Source organism: Salmo trutta, chromosome 14 (assembly GCF_901001165.1).
Source record: "Salmo trutta chromosome 14, fSalTru1.1, whole genome shotgun sequence".
NCBI classification, from domain to species: Eukaryota; Metazoa; Chordata; class Actinopteri; order Salmoniformes; family Salmonidae; genus Salmo; species Salmo trutta.
The window spans coordinates 11,644,963-11,664,763 of NC_042970.1; the positions used below are offsets into that span (position 1 = coordinate 11,644,963).

General features: G+C 43.7%; 1 protein-coding gene across 1 annotated transcript; it reads left to right on the forward strand.

The window, feature by feature from the left end:
* Positions 1-253: 253 nt before the first annotated feature.
* LOC115207392 (SAM pointed domain-containing Ets transcription factor-like) lies at positions 254-18,699 on the forward strand. Its single transcript, XM_029774432.1, has 6 exons — positions 254-666; positions 12,554-13,019; positions 14,732-14,929; positions 17,178-17,225; positions 17,435-17,569; positions 17,767-18,699. Exons 2-6 carry the CDS (start codon positions 12,566-12,568, stop codon positions 17,943-17,945), a joined length of 1,014 nt encoding a protein of 337 aa, XP_029630292.1. The 5' UTR covers positions 254-666; positions 12,554-12,565; the 3' UTR covers positions 17,946-18,699.
* The last annotated feature ends 1,102 nt before the right edge of the window (positions 18,700-19,801 follow it).

Sequence of the window (19,801 nt, forward strand, 5' to 3'; positions counted from 1 at the left end):
TTTTAGGAGGAGTGGGCTGGGGTGGCAACAAGGCCCTCAGACAGGGATCAGCTCACACACACACACACACACACACACACACACACACACACACACACACACACACACACACACACACACACACACACACACACACACACACACACACACACACACACACACACACACACACACACTGTGTGCATAGGTAAACAAGGCTGCCCTAGTATAAATATGACCTGCAGCCAATGGAACTGAAATTCCTTCACACGCTCTTGCTCTCCCTCTGTCACACCCACAGCAGGTATAGTGTCACCAATAGCGTAAGTTAGCCTTGGTGTGCTTTTAGGCTGCACCTTTCAAATCTTTTGAGTGACCTAGTAGAGTCTAGGAGACAGCCTCAGCCCTCAGGTCCCAATGCAGACGATTCTTCATCAGTCTTCTGGGTGACATAGAGGCCTGCCTGCCTGCCCTACCTGGTACCTGCTTGCCTTCCTGCCTGGTGCATCTCCTGGCCCATCAGAAAACACCAGACATCTGCAGGCTAACAGAAGAGGAGTCTGGGCTAACTGGACCAGACGTCATCATCACCACTAGTCTACGTTACATCTGTTGCTGTCCTGTCTTGTCTACACTCAGCAGTATCCTTGCTAGAGACCACCCAGAGACCAGCACACCTTGGCCCAGGTAAGGAGTTGGACAGGTGGTCAGCATTCACTTTCTGTGGGGTCTGTGTGTAAGAAAGAAAAAAAAGAAACAGAACTGTCTCCAGGGTGTGTTCTTATGGCTGATTTATCAGGTGCTGTTCACTCTGTGTTGGTTCACTCTGTGTTGGTCTTATTGTATGTTTTCAGAAAGAAAATGACTTTGCAGTTACAGTGCCTTCAGAAAGTACTCACACTCCTTTACTTTTTTCCACATTTGTTGTGTTACAGCCTGAATTTAAAATAATTAAAAAAATAGTTTTATTTTTGTCACTGGTCTAAATACAATACCACCATAATGTCAAAGTGGAATTATGTAAAAAAAATAAAAATATGAAAAGCTGAAATGTCATGAGTCAATAAGTCTTCAACCCATTTGTTATGGCAAGCCTAAATAAGTTCAGTAGTAAACAGTTTCTGAACAAGTCACATAATGAGATACATGGACTCACTCTGTGTGAAATAGTAGTGTTTAACATGATACCACTTGCCGTGCAGTAGCAGAGAGAACAGTCTATGACTAGGGTGGCTGGAGTCTTTGGCAATTTTTAGGGCCTTACTCTGACACCGCCTGGTAAAGAGGTCCTGGATGGCAGGAAGCTTGGCCCCAGTGATGTACTGGGCCATACGAACTACACTCTGTAGCGCCTTACAGTCGGATGCCGAGCAGTTGCCATACCAGGCAGTGATGCAACCAGTCAGGATGCTCTTGATGGTGAAGCTGTAGAACTTTTTGAGGATATGACAACCCATGGCAAATCTTTTCAGTCTCCTGGGGGGGAATCGGCGTTGTTGTGCCCTCTTCACAACTTTCTTGGTGTGTTTACACAAATCAAATCAAATTTATTTATATAGCCCTTCGTACATCAGCTGAAATCTCAAAGTGCTGTACAGAAACCCAGCCTAAAACCCCAAACAGCAAGCAATGCATGTGAAAGAAGCACGGTGGCTGGGAAAAACTCCCTAGGAAAAACTCCTGAGAAAGGCCAAAAACCTAGGAAGAAACCTAGAGAGGAACCAGGCTATGAGGGGTGGCCAGTCCTCTTCTGGCTGTGCCGGGTGGATATTATAACAGAACATGGTCAAGATGTTAAAATGTTCGTAAATGACCAGCATGGTCAAATAATAATAATCATAGTAATTGTCGAGGGTGCAACAAGCACGTCCGGTGAACAGGTCAGGGTTCCGTAGCCGCAGGCAGAACAGTTGAAACTGGAGCAGCAGCATGGCCAGGTGGACTGGGGACAGCAAGGAGTCATCATGCCAGGTAGTCCTGAGGCATGGTCCTAGGGCTCAGGTCCTCCGAGAGAAAGAAAGAAAGAGAGAAAGAGAGAATTAGAGAGAGCATATTTACATTCACACAGGACACCGGATAAGACAAGAGAATACTCCAGATGTAACAGACTGACCCTAGCCCCCCGACACATAAACTACTGCAGCATAAATACTGGAGGCTGAGACAGGAGGGATCAGAAGACACTGTGGCCCCATCCGATGATACCCCCGGACAGGGCCAAACAGGCAGGATATAACCCCACCCACTTTGCCAAAGCACAGCCCCCACACCATGATAGTTTGTTGGTGATGTGGACACCAAGGAACTTGAAGCTCTCAATCTGCTCCACTACAGCCCCGTCGAAGAGAATGGGGCCATGCTCGGCCCTCCTTTTCCTGTAGTGCATGATCATCTCCTTTATCTTGATCACGTTGAGAGAGAGGTTGTTGTCCTGGCACCACACTTCAAGGTGTCTGACCTATAGGCTGTCCCGCTGTTATTGGTGATCAGGCCTACCACCGTTATGTCGTAGGCAAACTTAATGATGGTGTTGGAGTCGTGCTTGACCACGCAGTCATGGGTGAACAGGGAGTACAGGAGGGGACTAAGCACGCACCCCAAAGGGGCCCCCGTGTTGAGGATCAGCGTAGCAGATGTGTTGTTGTCTACCTTTACCACCTGGGGGCGGCCCGTCAGGAAGTCCAGGATCCAGTTGCAGAGGGAGGTGTTTAGTTCCAGGGTCCTTAGCTTAGTGATGAGCTTTGAGGCCACTTTGGGGTTGAACACTGAGCTGTAGTCAATGAACAGCATTCTCACGTAGGTGTTTCTTTTGCCCAGGTAGGAAAGGGCAGTGTTGAGTGCAACAGAGATTGCGTCATCTGTGGATCTGTTGAGGCGATATGCAAATTGGAGTGGGTCTAGGGTTTCTGGGATGATGGTGTTGTTGTGAGCCATGACCAGCCTTTCAAAACTTAAGGAAGGAAACTGCTCAGGGATTTCACCATGAGGCCAAAGCAGTTACAGAGTTTAATGGCTGTGATAAGAAAAAACTGAGGATGGATGAACAACATTGTAGTTACTCCACAATACTAACCTAATTGACAGAGTGAAAAGAAGGAAACCTGTACAGAATAACAACTATTCTGTAATACTGCAAAAAATGTTGCGAAGCAATTAACATCTTGTCCTGAATACAAAGTGTTATGTTTGGGCCAAATCCAATGCAACACATTACTGAGTACCACTATCCATATTTTCAAGCATTTTCGAGCACAAGCAAAATCTTGAATTCTTGGTTCAGTCTGCTTTCCAACAGACACTGGGAGATGAATTCACCTTTCAGCAGGACAATAACCTAAAACACAAGGCCAAAAACACTGGAGTTACTTACCAAAACGACATTGAATGTTCCTGAGTGGCCAGGTTTGACTTAAATCTACTTAAAAATCTATGGCAAGACCTGAAAATGGTTGTCTAGCAATTATCAACAACCAATTTGACAGAGCTTTAAGAATTTTGAGAAGAATAATGGGAAAATTTCAGGCGTTGAAAGCTTTTATACACTTACCCAGAAAGGTGCTTCTAAAAAGGATTGAAAAAAAAAATCTTAAATCATGTTTTCACTTTGTAATTATGGGGTATTGTGTGTAGAATTTATTTTGAAGTCAGGCTGTAGCACAACAAAATGTGGAATAAGTCAAGGGGTATGAAGGCACTGTGTCTTATGAGGTAAAGGTCTATGGGGTTATGTTTTATGAAGAGAGATCAAGCACCATTAGGGAAGCTACTCTGAAAATATAGTTTGCCATGCTACCAATTACTTCACACTGAAAGACGTTAAGCTACACTAAAACTACCCCTAAGAAAAATATAGTTGACTAAAGTTACTTTGAAAAAGAAAACTGCCCATAAATATAAACTCAACATGTGAAGTGTTGGTCCCATGTTTCATGAGCTGAAATAAAAGATCCCAGAAATGTTCCATACTGAATGCACAGAAAGCATATTTCTCAAAAATGTTATGAACAAATGCATTTACATCCCTGTTAGTGAGCATTTCTCCTTTTCCAAGATAATCCATCCACCTGACAGGTGTGCCTTATCAAGAAGCTGTTTAAACACCGTGATCATTACACAGATGCACTTTGTGCTGGGGACAATAAAAGGCCACTCTAAAATGTGCAGTTTTGTCACACAACACAATGCCACAGATGTCTCAGGTTTTGAGGGAAAGTGCAATTGTCATGCTGACTGCAGGAATGTTCACCAGAGCTGTTGCCAGATAATTGAATGTTCATTTCTCTACCATAATCCGCCTCCAACGTCGTTTTAGAGAATTTGGCAGTATGCCCAACCGACCTCACAACCGCAGACCACATGTAACCACACCAGTCCAAGACCTCCACATCCGGCTTCTTCCACCTGCGGGATCGTCTGAGACTAGCCACCCGGACAGCTGATGGAACTGTGGGTTTGTAAAAACCGTCTCAGGGAAGCTGATCTGCTTGCTTGTCATCCTCACAAGGGTCTTGACCTGACTGCAGTTCCAGTGGGCAAATGCTCACCTTCGATGGCCACTGGCATGCTGGAGACTTATGGTATGGGCAGGCATAAGCTACAGACAACGAACACAATTGCAATTTATCGATGGCCATTTGAATGAACAGAGATGCCGTGACGAGATCCTGAGGCCCATTGTCGTGCCATTCATCCGCCACCATCACCTCATGTTTCAGCATGATAATGCACGGCCACATGTCGCAAGGATCTGTACACAATTCCTGGAAGCTGAAAATGGCCCAGTTCTTCCATGGCCTGCATACTCACCAGACATGTCACCCATTGGCCACGTTTGGGATCCTTTGGATTGACGTGTACGACAGTGTGTTTCAGTTCCCGCCAATATCCAGCATCTTTGCGCAGCCATTGAAGAGGAGTGGGACAACATTCCACAGGCTACAAACAGCCTGATCAACTCTATGCGAAGGAGATGTGTTGCGCTGCATGAAGCAAATGGTGGTCACACCAGATACTGACTGGTTTTCAATTCCATGTCCCTACCTTTTAAAAATAATTGCTATCTGTGACCAACAGATGCATATCTGGGGCCTAATTAATTTATTTCAACTGACTGATTTCTTTATGTGAACTGTAACTCAGTAAAATCTTTGAAATTATTGCATGTTGCGTTTGTATTTTTGTAGGTCACTACATCCAAAATACTTATTATATGTACATCTGAAATGTCATAGACTACAAATTGCAAGAAGAGATCACTTTGGGTCATATGTTAACAGAAAGTGTAATTTAGTGTATTAAACACTAAAACAATGTTTCAAGTGAGAATTAGGCAGTTCTGATGCCAAAAAATAAAGGCAATTATTATTACTTGACCCACATTTGATTTTTTAAAAGTAGTGTGTGGTTCCAGTAGTTAGCTGCACCGCTACGAGGTAAAACAACATATCAAGTACTGTCAAACACTACCAAGATTTGAATTTAGTTAAACTACCACCAAGCTACAGCAAAATGTAGTTAAATGACTAGTTTAACTAAATGTAGCTCACTATGACCCAACACTGTCAAACACATACAGTTTGTAGCTCTTATGCTGATAAAGATGTAAATATTCAAATTTCCTGAGTCATACCACACAATTGTGGTATTTTAGTTTATTGTATTTTATTCAACATTAAGATACTACAGAATCTGTGCTATTGCATCCATCTGTGTATTTTGGATTTATCTGCCATAATATGCAAAGTATCTTTCAAATAAGAGATACTGGAGGATCCCAACCTGATGGATTTAGGTTGTACAGAAAAGTAGCTGTTTTGGTTTGGCTGCTACCCAACCCATAACACCATAGCACATGAATATGTCTCAAAATAAATAACAAAGTGCATTTCGCCCACATTCTTTTCAGAGATTGAAAAGATAAAGGGTGCAGGTGCTCAATAGCTCTCCACACTAAAAACATCCAATTCAGGGTAATAAATCAGCAATCAAATATTTAAAAAAATATAAAACAAGGTAACTGTAGCCACCCCTCTCTGAAGATCCTGGCCTGATGCCATTGCAGGTGGAAATGGTCCTGTCACAAGAATAGCAAAATAGCGTGACACAGAAATAAACCATTCACTCTAATTCATACCAATCCCTTCTAAACAAGGAAATAAAAACCAACATCCCTCATTCAAATCCAGTCATGTAGATTCAACCACTATTGTTCATTGATTGATTTATACCAGAGGGCATTGTTACCCTGGAAAGGTTAAGGGCATACTGTGCTTCATAACATGCAGTCACCTGCAGTAGGGATATGTCACAATTAATATATTAGAGGTACTTTACATGGTGATGAAATGCTTCTTGATTCTTGCTTACCTTTCTGGGGTCTTTCCAGGTATCCATAGAGAAAGAGGGGAATAACTCAAGAGATTTGCTTGGAAAGTAGTCAATAGGAAATATGTCCAGAAATGTGTCCCAGGGACATGCAAATATACAGTATATGTGAATGCTCCTGGGTGATACAGTCATCATGGTTGATTAATATTAATTAGACAGTGAGTCAAGAAGTTATGAAGTTTTCAGCTTTTACTGTTTTCTGCAATTACAGTTTGTTTCTGTAAAATATTTATGTCCACAAAAGAAATGTCTAGACTAATTATTATTGTATAAAAAATAAAAAAAAGTCACCCTTATTTAACCAGGTAGGCTAGTTGAGAACAAGTTGTTATTTACAACTGCGACCTGGCCAAGATAAAGCAAAGCAGTTCGACACATACAACAACACAGAGTTACACATGGAGTAAAACAAACATACAATCAATAATACAGTAGAAAAAGTCTACATACAGTGTGTGGAGGTAATCAAATGGCTACCCGGACTATTTGCATTGTGTGCCCCCCCCAACCCCTCTTTTTACGCTGCTGCTACTCTCTGTTTATCACATATGCATAGTCACTTTAACTATACATTCATGTACATACTACCTCAGTTGGGCCGACCAACCAGTGCTCTCACACCGTGGCTAACCAGGCTATCTGCATTGTGTACCACCCACCACCCGCCAACCCCTCTTTTACGCTACTGCTACTCTCTGTTCATCAAATATGCATAGTCACTTTAACCATATCTACATGTACATACTACCTCAATCAGTATGACTAACTGTTATCTGTATGTAGCCTCGCTACTTTTATAGCCTCGCTACTGTATATAGCCTGTCTTTTTACTGTTGTTTTATTTCTTAACCTACCTATTGTTCACCTAATACATTTTTTGCACTATTGGCTAGAGCCAGTAAGTAAGCATTTCACTGTAAGGTCTATTCGGTGCAAGTGACAAATTAACTTTGATTTGATTTGATTTGCAAATGAGGTAGGATAAAGGAGGTATAGGCAATAAGTAGGCCATGGTGGCGAAGTAATTACAATATAGCAATTAAACACTGGAATGGTTGATGTGCAGAGGATGAATGTGCAAGTAGAGATACTGGGGTGCAAAGGAGCAAGATAAATAAATAAATACAGTATGGGGATGAGGTAGTTGGATGGGCTATTTACAGATGGGCTATGTACAGGTGCAGTGATCTGTGAGCTGCTCTGACAGCTGGTGCTTAAAGCTAGTGAGGGAGATATGAGTCTCCAGCTTCAGTGATTTTTGCAGTTCGTTCCAGTCATTGGCAGCAGAGAACTGGAAGGCGGCCAAAGGAAGAATTGGCTTTGGGGGTGACCAGTGAGATATACCTGCTGGAGCGCGTGCTACGGGTGGGTGCTGCTATGGTGACCAGTGAGCTGAGATAAGGCGGAGCTTTACCTAGCAGAGACTTGTAGATGACCTGGAGCCAGTGGGTTTGGCGGCGAGTATGAAGCGAGGGCCAGCCAACGAGAGCGTACAGGTCGCAGTGGTGGGTAGTATATGGGGCATTGGTGACAAAACGCATGGCATTGTGATAGCTTGCATCCAATTTGTTGAGTAGAGTGGTGGAGGCTATTTTGTAAATGACATCGCCAAAGTCGAGGATCGGTAGGATGGTCAGTTTTACGAGGGTATGTTTGGCAGCATGAGTGAAGGATGCTTTGTTGGAAAATAGGAAGCCGATTCTAGATTTAATTTTGTATTGGAGATGCTTAATGTGAGTCTGGAAGGAGAGTTTACAGTCTAACCAGACACCTAGGTATTTGTAGTTGTCCACATATTCTAAGTCAGAACCGTTCAGAGTAGTGATGCTGGACGGGCGGGTAGGTGCGGGCAGCGATCGGTTGAATAGCATGCATTTAGTTTTACTTGCATTTAAGAGCAGTTGGAGGCCACGGAAGGAGAGTTGTATGGCATTGAAGCCCGTCTGGAGGTTAATTAACACAGTGTCCAAAGAAGGGCCAGAGGTATACAGATATTTGACTAATTCCAAGACTTCACCGTTTGAAGTTTAATAGTGTGAGGTGTATGCCGTCAGTTGGGAAGAGAGCTAGGGGACAGAACATGTTTGTGTCATTGTTATAAAGATTTCAATTGTTACTGAATGACTGATCTAAATAATGACACATTGATCTATTGTGAACTCTCACCACGAATACTTAAAATGAGTCCCGTTCATTGTACTTTTCTCTGCACACATATCGTAATTTTTTAAATGTGTTTTCAATATCTCTTCATTATTGACACAAGCTTCTTGGGTCTTTACTTTTTGAACAGACCTCATATAAAACACCTGGTTATCAGCGTGTTAAAGATTTCCTCTGACCTCAATTGGAGTTCCTGGTTAAATAAAGGTTAAATAAAAACATTATGACAGGGTGTAAGGAGAGTCAAATGGCTGTATTAGGTTATATTTCTCTCAGCAAAGACTATTTCCTGGGAACAGCAGACTTTGCTGGGTATATGTAGCTTCCCAGCATTCTCTTGTTGTGGAAGGAGCCTGCCGTAGAGCGCAATCATTATCTTTTCTTTTCTTTCGTCTCGGAACTGTTCTTTCATTCGTCGGTTCCAAGTTTCCCATGAGAAACAATGACAACGAATCCCTGAGGCTCCAGATCTCTCTTTAAACCGTACACATTTACACACACAGCAAACATGCCTGACTATATATACTTATTTAACCCCAAAATCAAACAAGGGAGCTCTTTGGAGGAGCACAGGGAGAGGACTTAACAAGGGAAATGTGGTGACTGTTGCATTTCCCTATATCTATTACTTATGTCAACTTTTGTCTCAAAGAGTCATTTTAAACCAGAAACAACAGTCTTGTAAAAGACCAAGCAGTCAGGGTATTCGACTATTCCTCACAAAGTCACTAGTCACTCGCATCCTAATATTGAAATGGAAAAACCTTTAGATATACAATACTTAATGTTAAACACATTATTTATATTAAAGAAAGTTTTGCCTTAATGAGCTTCTCATAGGGATAGGACCCCACACAATTACTGATACTTAACCTGACCACCCATCCTACATACTACATGTCTCCATAGAGGACCTGTCATATTAAAGCTGGTTAGGAACCACAGAGACTCTAGCTGAACATCAAGCTGAGATGCAGAGTAAGCCCAGAAAGCAAAGAAAGAGGAATGAATTTAGTTACCAGGGAGGATGGCTGCCTTCACGGCTATAGTCCCTCTGACTGTGTGTCTAAGGCCTGCCCTGGATGGTTACCAGGGAGGATGGCTGCCTTCACGGCTATAGTCCCTCTGACTGTGTGTCTAAGGCCTGCCCTGGATGGTTACCAGGGAGGATGGCTGCCTTCACGGCTATAGTCCCTCTGACTGTGTGTCTAAGGCCTGCCCTGGATGGTTACCAGGGAGGATGGCTGCCTTCAAGGATATAGTCCCTCTGACTGTGTGTCTAAGGCCTGCCCTGGATGGTTACCAGGGAGGATGGCTGCCTTCAAGGATATAGTCCCTCTGAATGTGTGTCTAAGGCCTGCCCTGGATGGTTACCAGGGAGGATGGCTGCCTTCACATCTATAGTCCCTCTGACTGTGTGTCTGACCTGACCAGCAAATGGAGCAGAGCCTAATTCTCCTGAAATGAATATCACCGTCTTGACCAAACTCATTTAGAGATCAGGCAGGCCCTTAATCCTTCCCCTGGGGAGCATGTTTGCGCCTCTTTCTCCCGTCCCCTCTCCTTTTGGAAAAAGCTAATATGGCTACATTTGCCAAGCTAATGGGCTTAGCACAAGCTGTTACAGAGGAGAGTGGACACACAGCAGGCTAGCCGGGACACTGCCTGGCGCTTTTTAATCTGACTCCTGATGAAGGGAACACACAGTGGGTTATCCCTAGACCCTTAGCAGGACATTTGGGAGATAAAAGGAGGAATGGGGGAGGGGGTAGACTGGGGGTTGGAGACACAGAGAATAGAGAAATAGAGAGAGAGAGAAGAGAGAGTAGAACTATTATGGTGAGCATAACTTCATTTCCTTTAGGGTGATTACAGCTCTGGGACTGATACAGGGCTGTTGTAGGTCTGTCAAGTGTATTCCTGCAAGGATCATTTGGGTAATGCTAAATAAGCCTTTTTCCCACCCCAGGGAATATTCTATGACAACAGTTTCTTTAATAAACAACAATATAACAAGTGGAAAAATGGATCAACGTAAATATATCTTCCTTATTGATGGCTTCGGGGGCTGTTGCTGGGTGTGGCACGGTAGTGTTATAGCTGTTTTATTAATACAGTGGCTAACAGTCTCTTTGGACAAACAAAGCATGCCACTCTTTGAACATGTGCTATGTGAGAGCAGGCATCTTTTAACATAGCACAACTACTGATAACCCTGTCTGTATGACACCTATGCTCCTTCCCTTCTACCACCTGTGGCAGCAGGTAGCCAGGTACACTTAACCATAAGTGAGGTCATCCTGTGATTACACTGGCATCCTCTGATGTTGACTTAGGATGGAACTTTAATGCCAGTAGAAATGCACCTGTGAAGAAAATGTTCTAAAGGCAAGGGAGCGTTTTTCCTGTTCAGGTCATATGTTGAGAAATAACTCTGGGACATTTTACATGAGGCAGGGCAAACTACTGAAACCAACATGTACGTAAATAGAGTGAATTGACACAAGAAATACAAATTCCTCCAAATTCTTCTGAAACTTTTCCTGAGCAGACAACAACACCAGCCCATTGTCACGCCATATTTGAGTTATCTTCTCCTCCACATGATCTTTCTTTCATTTGATTAAAAACTCCAGCTGACAGTGGAGTCTAAGGACTGCGGAAATGGCACCTTGAAAGGCAAAGGCAGGCAGTCATACCGCTTTAGGCCTCAATACAAGTCACCTACCCCCAAGTCACAACCCATTCTAGGCCAATGACCCACAAGTAAGAGACTCAGTCAAATCCGTTTTGCCCCATGCCTGTCCTGCTGGTGCTGTGCACTGTGCAGTGAATATCTTCAGGGTCATTTCACCAGTCATTTCTTCACTTGGCTCCAGACACACTTAAAGAGCCCCAGCAAACTCTCTCACTTCAGTTTCTGCTCTGGTCTGTGTGCTCTGGAGGAGTCACACCCGGCACCGCAGTCCATCTGGAGGACTCACACCCACAATCCCCTGGAGGACTCACACCTAAAATCCCCTGGAGGACTCACACCAACAATACCCTGGAGGACTCACACCCACAATCCCCTGGAGGACTCACACCCACAATCCCCTGGATGACTCACACCCACAATCCCCTTGAGGACTCACACCCACAATCCCCTGGAGGACTCACACCCACAATCCCCTGGAGGACTCACACCCACAATCCCCTGGAGGACTCACACCCACAATCCCCTGGAGGACTCACACCCACAATCCCCTGGAGGACTCACAGCCACAATCCCCTGGAGGACTCACACCCACAATCCCCTGGATGACTCACACACACAATCCCCTTGAGGGCTAACACCCACAATCCCCTGGATGACTCACACCCACAATCCCCTTGAGGGCTAACACCCGCAGTCCCTCTGATGGACTTTCTTACAGTTTTGAAACTGTTGCATGTTTAGCAGCCGGAGCTTTGGGCACGGATAGTTTCTCGAAGGTACTGTGATTTTGATTTACTGCAGGAATAACACCTACTACATAAAATGATATGTTCATAATACTTTGTTTTGGAATTTCAATCATTTAAATAATTCCAAAACGTTATTACAATTTGGCTATCAGGAAGCTCGTTTAGGTCACTGGCAACATCTTCTTTACAGAGTTTTCAGTGAAAGAGTCTTTTACGTTTTCCTGTCCGACATTGAACTGATTTGAATATGAAATAAGAGAGCTATTGCGTGCTATTGCTCATTCCCACTTAAATAAAGAAACACTTGCTTACTTTGGGTCAACAAGTAGGCTATGTGAAAGTGTCAGAGAATTATCCGCATAGCACTCAGCTGAAATGGTGTTACAGGAACAAACACCATTTGATGACAAACCGTTGTTTTTCATTATTTCATCATCCAAACTTTATGAATGAGGCCAATGCACTGTATCTCCACACCTACAGTATATAAACATATCAAATAGAAAATACTGATGTAATACTTTGACCTTTGACCTGTAAATCTTCATGACTATTGTAAACCACATGTCCATTCCAGGAGGCAGCAGCCATGTCGAGTCCGGGGGAGAGTCTATCATCAGAGGGCAGCAGCCCATTGTTTCCGCCCCGCCTAGGTCTGCCCGAGAGCAACATGGGACACAGGGCCGGGGCTGCCTGGGAGATGGAGGACACCAAGCCCTGCATGGAGGCTCTGGAGCATCGCGGCTTTCCGGGCCTCTACCTGTCCTGCTTCGATATGCTCTTTACCGAGGACTCCGCCTGGCTGGTGAAGGTGTCCGAGGCCTCCCCGGGTTTGGCCTGCGCCGTGCCTGTCCCTGTACCCAGGACGGCGCACGGAGAGGAGCCTGAGCAGTGCCCCGTCATCGACAGCCAGGCCCTGGGGCTCTCCCCGGGGCTAGAGGGCCAGGAGGAGGAGCGCTCCCTGGAGCAGGTCCAGAGCATGGTGGTCGGAGAGGTTCTGAAGGACATCGAGACGGCCTGCAAGCTGCTCAACATCACCCCAGGTAGGTACTGGTACTGTAGTAAGCTGCCACTCTCATTCTATAATTATTATTATTAGAGTTTATAGATATTTCTGTTTGAAGCTATGTTCTGTGGTGGATCCTCATTCCATGTCCAATGTACAATTAACTGATGGTTGTTACATCAGCATTCTGTGCATTTCATATTAGATGTGGGGTACAAACCATAGTCCATGCACTTTCTCCTAATTGTTATTCTGTGGCTGCCATCGCTGCATGATCCTGTCTCCTTTTCAAGAGCATTAAAAGAAGGTCGACTGACTGAAAGCTCAGCCATAATTAAAGAAATCAAATGAAAAATCAAATCAAATTTTATTTGTTACATGCGCCAAACAACAGGTGTAGACCTTACCGTGAAATGCTTACTTACAAGCCCTTAACGAACAATGCAGTTCAAGAAATAGAGTTAAGAAAATATTTACTAAATAAACTAAAGTAAAAAATGTAATTAAATGAAAAGTAACACAAGAAAATAACAATAACGAGGCATGAGACAGAAGCAGCAACATTATGTACAAAATAAGTTACAAACAATGCGAAAAAACAAACAAAATAGCATAGAATGTGCATCTGACTGGAAGTGTACTTTTTCCGGTTTCTCCAGTTTTGCTTTTTGCCTCCAGCACCTTCACTAATCAGCTGTGGGTGTGCAGTAGACTCTGCTTATTATCTAATAGCATTAAGAACACCATGGCCGATCATTCTAGCGTATTCATGCATTACTGTCCAGGTATTGACAGAGGTATTGATATATTGATTGAGAGCAGACACGTCTCCCTGAGACAAAAGATACTCCTGCTGCTAGATGATAATGGCTGGATGACAGTTCGATGAAGAATATCTCTCTGACGCAAGTCATGTTTGTCTGCTCCAGGATCTGTATAATCCCAACCTTTGCATGCGTTTAACAAATACCCAACAGGACTTTATGGGAATGACGTTGTTGCTCGCCTGCCAACAGCCGTGTACACAGTACTTGGGTGAGGTCTGTTCAACTGGCAAAGCAAACAGCAGGTTGAAGGAATACAGTACTGTATGTGTACTGTAAGATGTCTTCAGTCAGTCACACCCTGACATCTCAGAGCCCCTCGTCCTGCTGCTGCTGTTGTATCAAAAATGTGGTGTCATGGTGCGTTCAACTGATGAAAATGATTGTAGAGTACACAACAGAACAGTACCGTATCTTGCAAACCACCATTCTCCCCAGCTCATGCCTGTGATTAGAGTTTACCCAGAGTGAACCTCACAGAGCAAATACTAGTCAAATAAACAGCTTGAGATGAAGACAGTGATAGGCCTCTGACTGACAGCATTTGTGTCTGTATATGTCTGCATACATACACATACATAGATACATATAGGGAGGGATCTATTCAGGGTAGTTAAAGAGGGTTACCAAAACAACCATGAACACAGTGGAGACACTAGATGTGTGTGTGGTCCCTATACTACAGTGTCACTTGATCTTTGGTCTCACACACACACACACACACACACACACACACACACACACACACAGTTTTTTTTACCCTGAAAAGATCCTTCCCTATTGAAGGTCAACAGACATGAAGTTGACAGTTATTGAAAATTGTTACTGCTAGTTAATAGTACTGCTAGCTAATAGTTTCTATAGATGTATAGGGGACTAACCCAAAAAATAGTTATATTTTATTGTTTTTATCTGTTATCCCCAGACCCCATGGAGTGGAGCTCGGGGAACGTTCAGAAGTGGTTGCTGTGGACAGAGCATCTGTACAGACTGCCTCAGGCTGGAAAGACCTTCCAGGAGCTGACTGGGAAAGACCTGTGTGCCATGAGTGAAGAGGACTTCAGGCAGAGGGTCCCTCAGTGTGGAGACACTCTGCACGCCCACCTGGACATCTGGAAGTCAGGTGTGTTATAATAACTATATGACTGGTGTGGAGACACAGGCTTAACTGTGGCTCAGTTGGTAGAGCATGGTGTTTGCAACGCCAGCATGGTGTGTGCAATGCCAGGGTTGTGGGTTTGATTCCCATGGGGGGCCAGTACAAAAAAAATTAAATGTATGAAATGTATGCAATCACTACTGTAAGTTGCTCTGGATAAGAGCGTCTGCTTAATGACTAAAATGTAAATGAGACAAATAACTGGAAACACTGGACACAAATACAAACGCAACATGTAAAGTGTTGGTCCCATATTTCATGAGCTGAAATATACTTTATCAGAAATGTTCCATATGCACAAAAAGCATTGTGCACAAATGTGTTTACATCCATGTTAGTGAGCATTTCTCTTTGCCAAGATAACCCATCCACCTGACAGGTGTGGCATATCAAGAAGCTGATTCAACAGCATGATCATTACACAGCACCTTGTGCTGGGGAAAATAGAACACTCTAAAATGTGCAGTTTTGTCAAACAACACAATGCAACAGTGGTCTCAAGTTTTGAGGGAGCGTGCAAATGACATGGTGACTGCAGGAATGTCCACCAGAGCTGCTGCCAGATAATGGAATGTTAATTTCTCTACCATAAGCCGCCTCCAATGTTGTTTTAGAGAATTAGCGCAGTATTTCCAACCGGCCTCACAACTGCAGACCACATGTAACAACGCCAGCCTAGGACCTCCACATCCGGCTTCTTCACCTGCGGGATCGTCTGAGACCAGCCACCCAGACAGCTGATGGAACTGTGGGTTTGTACAACTGTAAAATTTCTGCACAAACTGTCAGAAACCATCTCAGGGAAGCTTACCTGCGTACTCGTCAGTCAGGATCTTGACCTGACTGCAGTTCGGCGTTGCAACCGACTTCAATGGGAAAATGCTCACCTTCGATCGCCGCTTGCACGCTGGAGAAGTGTGCTCCTCACAGATGAATCCCATTTTGAACTGTAGCAGGCAGATTGCAGACGTTGTGCATGGCGTTGTGTGGGCGAGCAGTTTGCTGTCAATATTGTTAATATAGAGTGCCCCATGGGGGTGGTGGGGTTATGGTTTGGCGTATGGCTGCCCATTGTATCAATGCTAATTTGAATGCACAGAGATTCTGTTACGAGATCCTGAGGCCGTTTGTCATGCCTTTCATCCACCCCCATCACCTCATGTTTCAACATGATAATGCACAGCTCCATGTCACAAGGATCTGTATGCAATTCCTGGAACCTGAAAATGTTCCAGTTCTTCCACGGCCTGCATACCAACCAGACATGTCACACTTTGAACACGTTTGGATGCTCTGAATCGACGTGAACGACAGCGTGTTCTAATTTACGCCAATATCCAGCCACTTCACACAGCCATTGAAGAGGAGTGGGACAACATTCCACAGGCCACAATCAACAGCCTTATCAACTCTATGCGAAGGAGATGTGTCGCACTGCATAATGCAAATGCTGTGGTTTTCTGATCCACACCCCTATATTTTAAAGGGTATCTGTGACCAACAGATGCATATCTGTATTCCCAGTCCATAGAATAGGGCCTAATGAATTCATTTTGATTGACCTATTTCCTTACATGAACTGTAACTCAGTAAAATCTTTGACATTGTTCCATGTTGCGTTTATATTTTTTGTCAGTGTAGCTGTATGACTGGCGTAGACATTCAGCTGTGTTATAATACTGTAGCTGTGTGACTGGCGTAGACATTCAGCTGTGTTATAATACTGTAGCTGTATGACTGGCGTAAACATTCAGTTGTGTTATAATACTGTAGCTGTATGACTGTCATAGACATTCAGCTGTGTTATAATACTGTAGCTGTATGACTGGCGTAGACAGTCAGCTGCGTTATAATACTGTAGCTGTATGACTGGCATAGACATTCAGCTGTGTTATAATACTGTAGCTGTATGACTAGCGTAGACATTCAGCTGTGTTCTAATACTGTAGCTGTATGACTGTCATAGACATTCAGCTGTGTTATAATACTGTAGCTGTATGACTGGCGTAGACATTCAGCTGTGTTATAATACTGTAGCTGTATGACTGTCATAGACATTCAGCTGTGTTATAATACTGTAGTTGTATGACTAGCGTAGGCAGTCTGCACATACTGTACTACTGTTTTCTATAGTGAAGCTTGTATTATTCTGTTGAAACAATACAACAATTCATCTCTCTCTTTTTATATCCACTTCTTTCTCTCCCCACAGCTGCCTGGATGAAAGAGAGGTGTTCAGTTGGAGACAGCAAAATCACAGGTAGGTTTAGCCTCTTCTCCAGTAGCTTTGTTAGGACAGAAAGTGACATGAATCTCATTTCTCCAGCACCAGAGTGTTGTTGGCCCTTGGGAAGGAGTAGCGACAGTTGTGTTCATAGCTCCTAGGTAGAAGAGCAGAGGGTCATGTATAGTGCAGTCTTGTTAGCAAATATGTGTGTGTGCGTGCTCATCCCTCCCCCCTCTTTGCAGGCGGAGAGGAGCTGTGGTTGGAGGCAGACTCGTCGTGCTCAGGCCAGCCCATCCACCTGTGGCAGTTCCTCAGAGAGCTGCTCCTCAAGCCCCACAACTACGGACGCTGCATCCGCTGGCTCAACAAGGAGAAAGGTGAGCCAGGCAGGCTGTGTGACTGCCAAGAACTGGGATGGGATAAGTTCAGAAGTATTTTCAACTCTGCAATAATCCATCCTCTTCTCTCTTATAATTTTTCTTATAATTTTTTAATTTCATCAAAAAGACAGTAAATGACAATGGAATGGAGTGACAATGTATTCCATATCTAATCCCACTCTGCTGTCTGCCAGGTATTTTCAAAATCGAGGACTCTGCTCATGTGGCGAGACTCTGGGGACGGAGGAAGAACCGTCCAGCAATGAACTATGACAAGCTGAGCCGCTCCATACGGCAGTATTACAAGAAGGGCATCATCCGCAAGCCTGACGTCTCCCAGAGACTGGTCTACCAGTTTGTCCACCCAGTATAAGGGGAAGGAGGAGGACAAAGGCCTACAAAGAAAGGGCCACACGATCACACCTTGGTCTTGAACATTACACAACCAAGCTGAAAAGGGGTAAAACACATGCACTGGCCAACCCCTGTCAGTACACATACCCTTTGCCAGTACTGAAGTGTCAGCTGCCAAAGCTGGCAAATTAAGATTTTATTTTTTTAACGCAGAGAAGAAATTTGAAACAAAACTTTGAAGTGATCTTTCTCTGGACTGCCCCCCCCCCTTGCCATTTGAACTGCCTTTTTAATTTGCATGATCTGCCTGTCCTTGTTTTCCTATTGTGTCATTTAACCAATAATCAGTATCTTAAAACAACACTGTAGAATGAAGAACAGTTTGTTGTTTGTTAATTTATCAGATCTGGTCCCCATTCTTCGTCTGGGAATGTATTTAGGAGTTTTGCTTCAGTAGCGTCAGTTCTGGCTGTTATCCAGAGGGGCAAACAGCTCCCTCTTTTTTTATTAATCACATGGCACACTTCGGAATTCTCCCGAAAGGCATTTACAATAGAGAACTAGAGCAGTTCACTGAACCTGAATGTGAGTGCATCAACAACTCCATGACAATAAACTCATACAGCTACCACAGTCATCCGACCCTCTCCTATATTCACGCTCCATTAACTTACAGTGGCAAGGAAAAGTATGTGAACCCTTTGGAATTACCTGGATTTCTGAATAAATTGGTAATACAATTAGACAGTCTGCTTAAACTAATAACACACAAACAATTATATGTTTTCATGTCTTTATTGAACACAACATGTACACATTCAAAGTGTAGGTTGTAAAAAGTATGTGAACCCTTGCATTTAATAACTGGTTGACCCTCCTTTGGCAGCAATAAACTCAACCAAACATTTTCTGTAGTTGCAGATCAGACCTGCACAACGGTCAGGAGAAATTCTGGACCATTCCTCTTTACAAAACTGTTTCAGTTCAGCAATATTCTTAAGATGTCTGGTGTGAACCGTGCTCGAGGTCATGCCACAGCATTTTAAATCGGGATGAGGTCCGAACTCTGACTGGGCCACTCCAGAAGACGTATTTTCTTCTGTTGAAGCCATTCTGTTGTTGATTTCGTTCTGTGTTTTGGGTCATTGTCCTGTTGCATCACCCAACTTCTGTTGAGCTTCAATTGGCGGACAGATAGCTTTACAGTCTCCTGCAAAATGTCTTGATAAACTTGGGAATTCATTTATCAGTCGATGATAGCAAGCTGTCCAGGCCCTGAGGCTGCAACGCAGCCCCAAACCATGATGCTCCCTCCACCATACTTTACAGTTGGGATGAGACTGATGTTGGTGTGCTGTGCCTTTTTTTCTCCACACATAGTGTTGTGTGTTCCTTCCAAACAACTCAACTTTAGTTTAATATGTCCACAGAATATTTTGCCAGTAGCGCTGTGGAACATCCAGGTGCTCTTCTGCGAACTTCAGACATGCAGCAATGTTTTTTTTTGGACAGAAGTGGCTTCTTCTGTGGTGTCTTCCCATGAACACCATTATTGTTTAGTGTTTAACGTATTGTAGACTCATCAACAGAGATGTTAGCATGTTCCAGAGATTTCTGTAAGTCTTTAGCTGACACTCTAGGATTCTTCTTAAAACCGCATTGAGCATGCACTGTGCTCTTGCAGTCATCTTTGCAGGACAGCCACTCCTAGTGAGAGTAGCAACAGTGCTGAACTTTATACATTTATAGACAATTTGTCTTACTGTGGACTGATGAACATCAAGGCTTTTAGAGATACTTTTGTAACCCTTTCCAGCTAAATGCAAGTAAACAATTCTTAATCTTAGGTCTTCTGAGATATCTTTTGTTCGAGGC

What these genes read in the sequence shown, in the direction of transcription:
- LOC115207392 (XM_029774432.1), top strand. Translation starts at nt 12,566, where the DNA reads ATGTCGAGTCCGGGGGAGAGTCTATCATCAGAGGGCAGCAGCCCATTG. An exon ending in CCTGGACATCTGGAAGTCAG is followed by an intron (nt 14,930 to 17,177) that starts GTGTGTTATAAT and finishes CTCTCCCCACAG; the next exon opens with CTGCCTGGATGAAAGAGAGG. An exon ending in CTGGCTCAACAAGGAGAAAG is followed by an intron (nt 17,570 to 17,766) that starts GTGAGCCAGGCA and finishes GCTGTCTGCCAG; the next exon opens with GTATTTTCAAAATCGAGGAC.